The sequence below is a fragment of the Habropoda laboriosa genome, unplaced genomic scaffold (genome assembly GCF_001263275.1).
Source record: "Habropoda laboriosa isolate 0110345459 unplaced genomic scaffold, ASM126327v1 scaffold11, whole genome shotgun sequence".
Lineage (NCBI taxonomy): Eukaryota > Metazoa > Arthropoda > Insecta > Hymenoptera > Apidae > Habropoda > Habropoda laboriosa.
In genome coordinates, this window is record NW_017100150.1 from 311622 (window position 1) to 312914 (window position 1293).

At 23.2% G+C, this 1293-nt stretch overlaps 1 protein-coding gene across 1 annotated transcript in view; it reads right to left on the minus strand.

The window, feature by feature from the left end:
- LOC108574739 (eIF-2-alpha kinase GCN2) overlaps positions 1 to 559 on the minus strand; it is a 19691-nt gene extending 19132 nt beyond the window's left edge. Inside the window, 1 exon segment of the mRNA XM_017937374.1 lies at positions 482 to 559. Within this exon segment, the coding sequence (XP_017792863.1) occupies positions 482 to 535 (54 nt within the window). The 5' untranslated portion in view covers positions 536 to 559.
- Positions 560 to 1293: the final 734 nt, after the last annotated feature.

Here is a 1293-nt window from a genome sequence, read left to right on the forward strand (position 1 = left end):
TTCATACTTCTATAATTTTATAATGAAACATTTATAACTTTATGTTTATATAACATATATTTGTTATTTTTATTCATGAAATATGTTATCCATATTACACCATTTAGCATTTATGTTAATATTAAAATTTCATTTACTCTATCATGCACACATGCATGCTTTACTTATATAACGATATACATATTGTATGTACACGTATATGCTTATTGTACCTTTTAATTTAAAAAAAAATAACTCATATTACACACAGATAAAAAAATTACAAAATTACATTTTATAGGTTTTTATATTAGCAATTTCATTTATTGATTATAAAACATGTCAATTTTCTCACAAAAAGCTGAATAATTATATTAAGGGAAAAAATTTTAAGAATTATGCACATTATTATTTAGAGAAATAAATGTACATGTTTCATTAGGATGATAAAAACATGCAACTTTAATGTAAACAAATTTTAGTATATGTATATATGACGCACCTTTAAAACCTCGAGTTCGTTTTCCTGTCGATCTTTAAAGGACTCACAGGACATATTTTCCCTAATACATTATATTTTCATTGTTGAATCTCAAATACTATTCTTCAACAAATACTGATCACTTAATTTAATTCATTGTTCAGCGTTTAACCTTAAACTATTACTAAACAATACTAACGATTTTCAGTATACTAAGTACTTGCACGATTCACATCATTTCACATCACTATTAACTAAAAAGTCTTTTAACTTTTAAAAATAAGTTCAAGTTTATAAGTACATTACTTCACAACTTATAAAAATACTAATATAAATTCACAAATAATTCTATACCGCTAATAAACCGACATTAAACGAGTAATATACGCAACAAAAATATGTCTAGATAACCGATAAAAATAAATAACAGGTCTGTTCATGTATGACCCACGCAAAGTTATAGGATGTATAGTTGTGAGAATTGCGGGAAATTTAAATTTCTTTTAACCCTCTTGCACAGTATAATAATTTACTGATAAATCGGTATTCAAGGTATTCCTAATGTAAATTAAAATATGACATAATAATTTAGTATAAAATAAGATTTTAATGCTACTACTTTTTAATATTAAAACTGTTGACATATTTTGATACATGCTGTATTAACACAATATTCAATTAAATATTCATATAACTCGAAAGTGATTCGAATTCACTTTTAGTAAAAGTATAGATTATACGATATTAAAAATTATCATAGTAACTATTAATATAGTATTCTAATGTTTTCTTTAATTAACATTTAATAATTCTTTTCATTTCTTTTTTTCTAC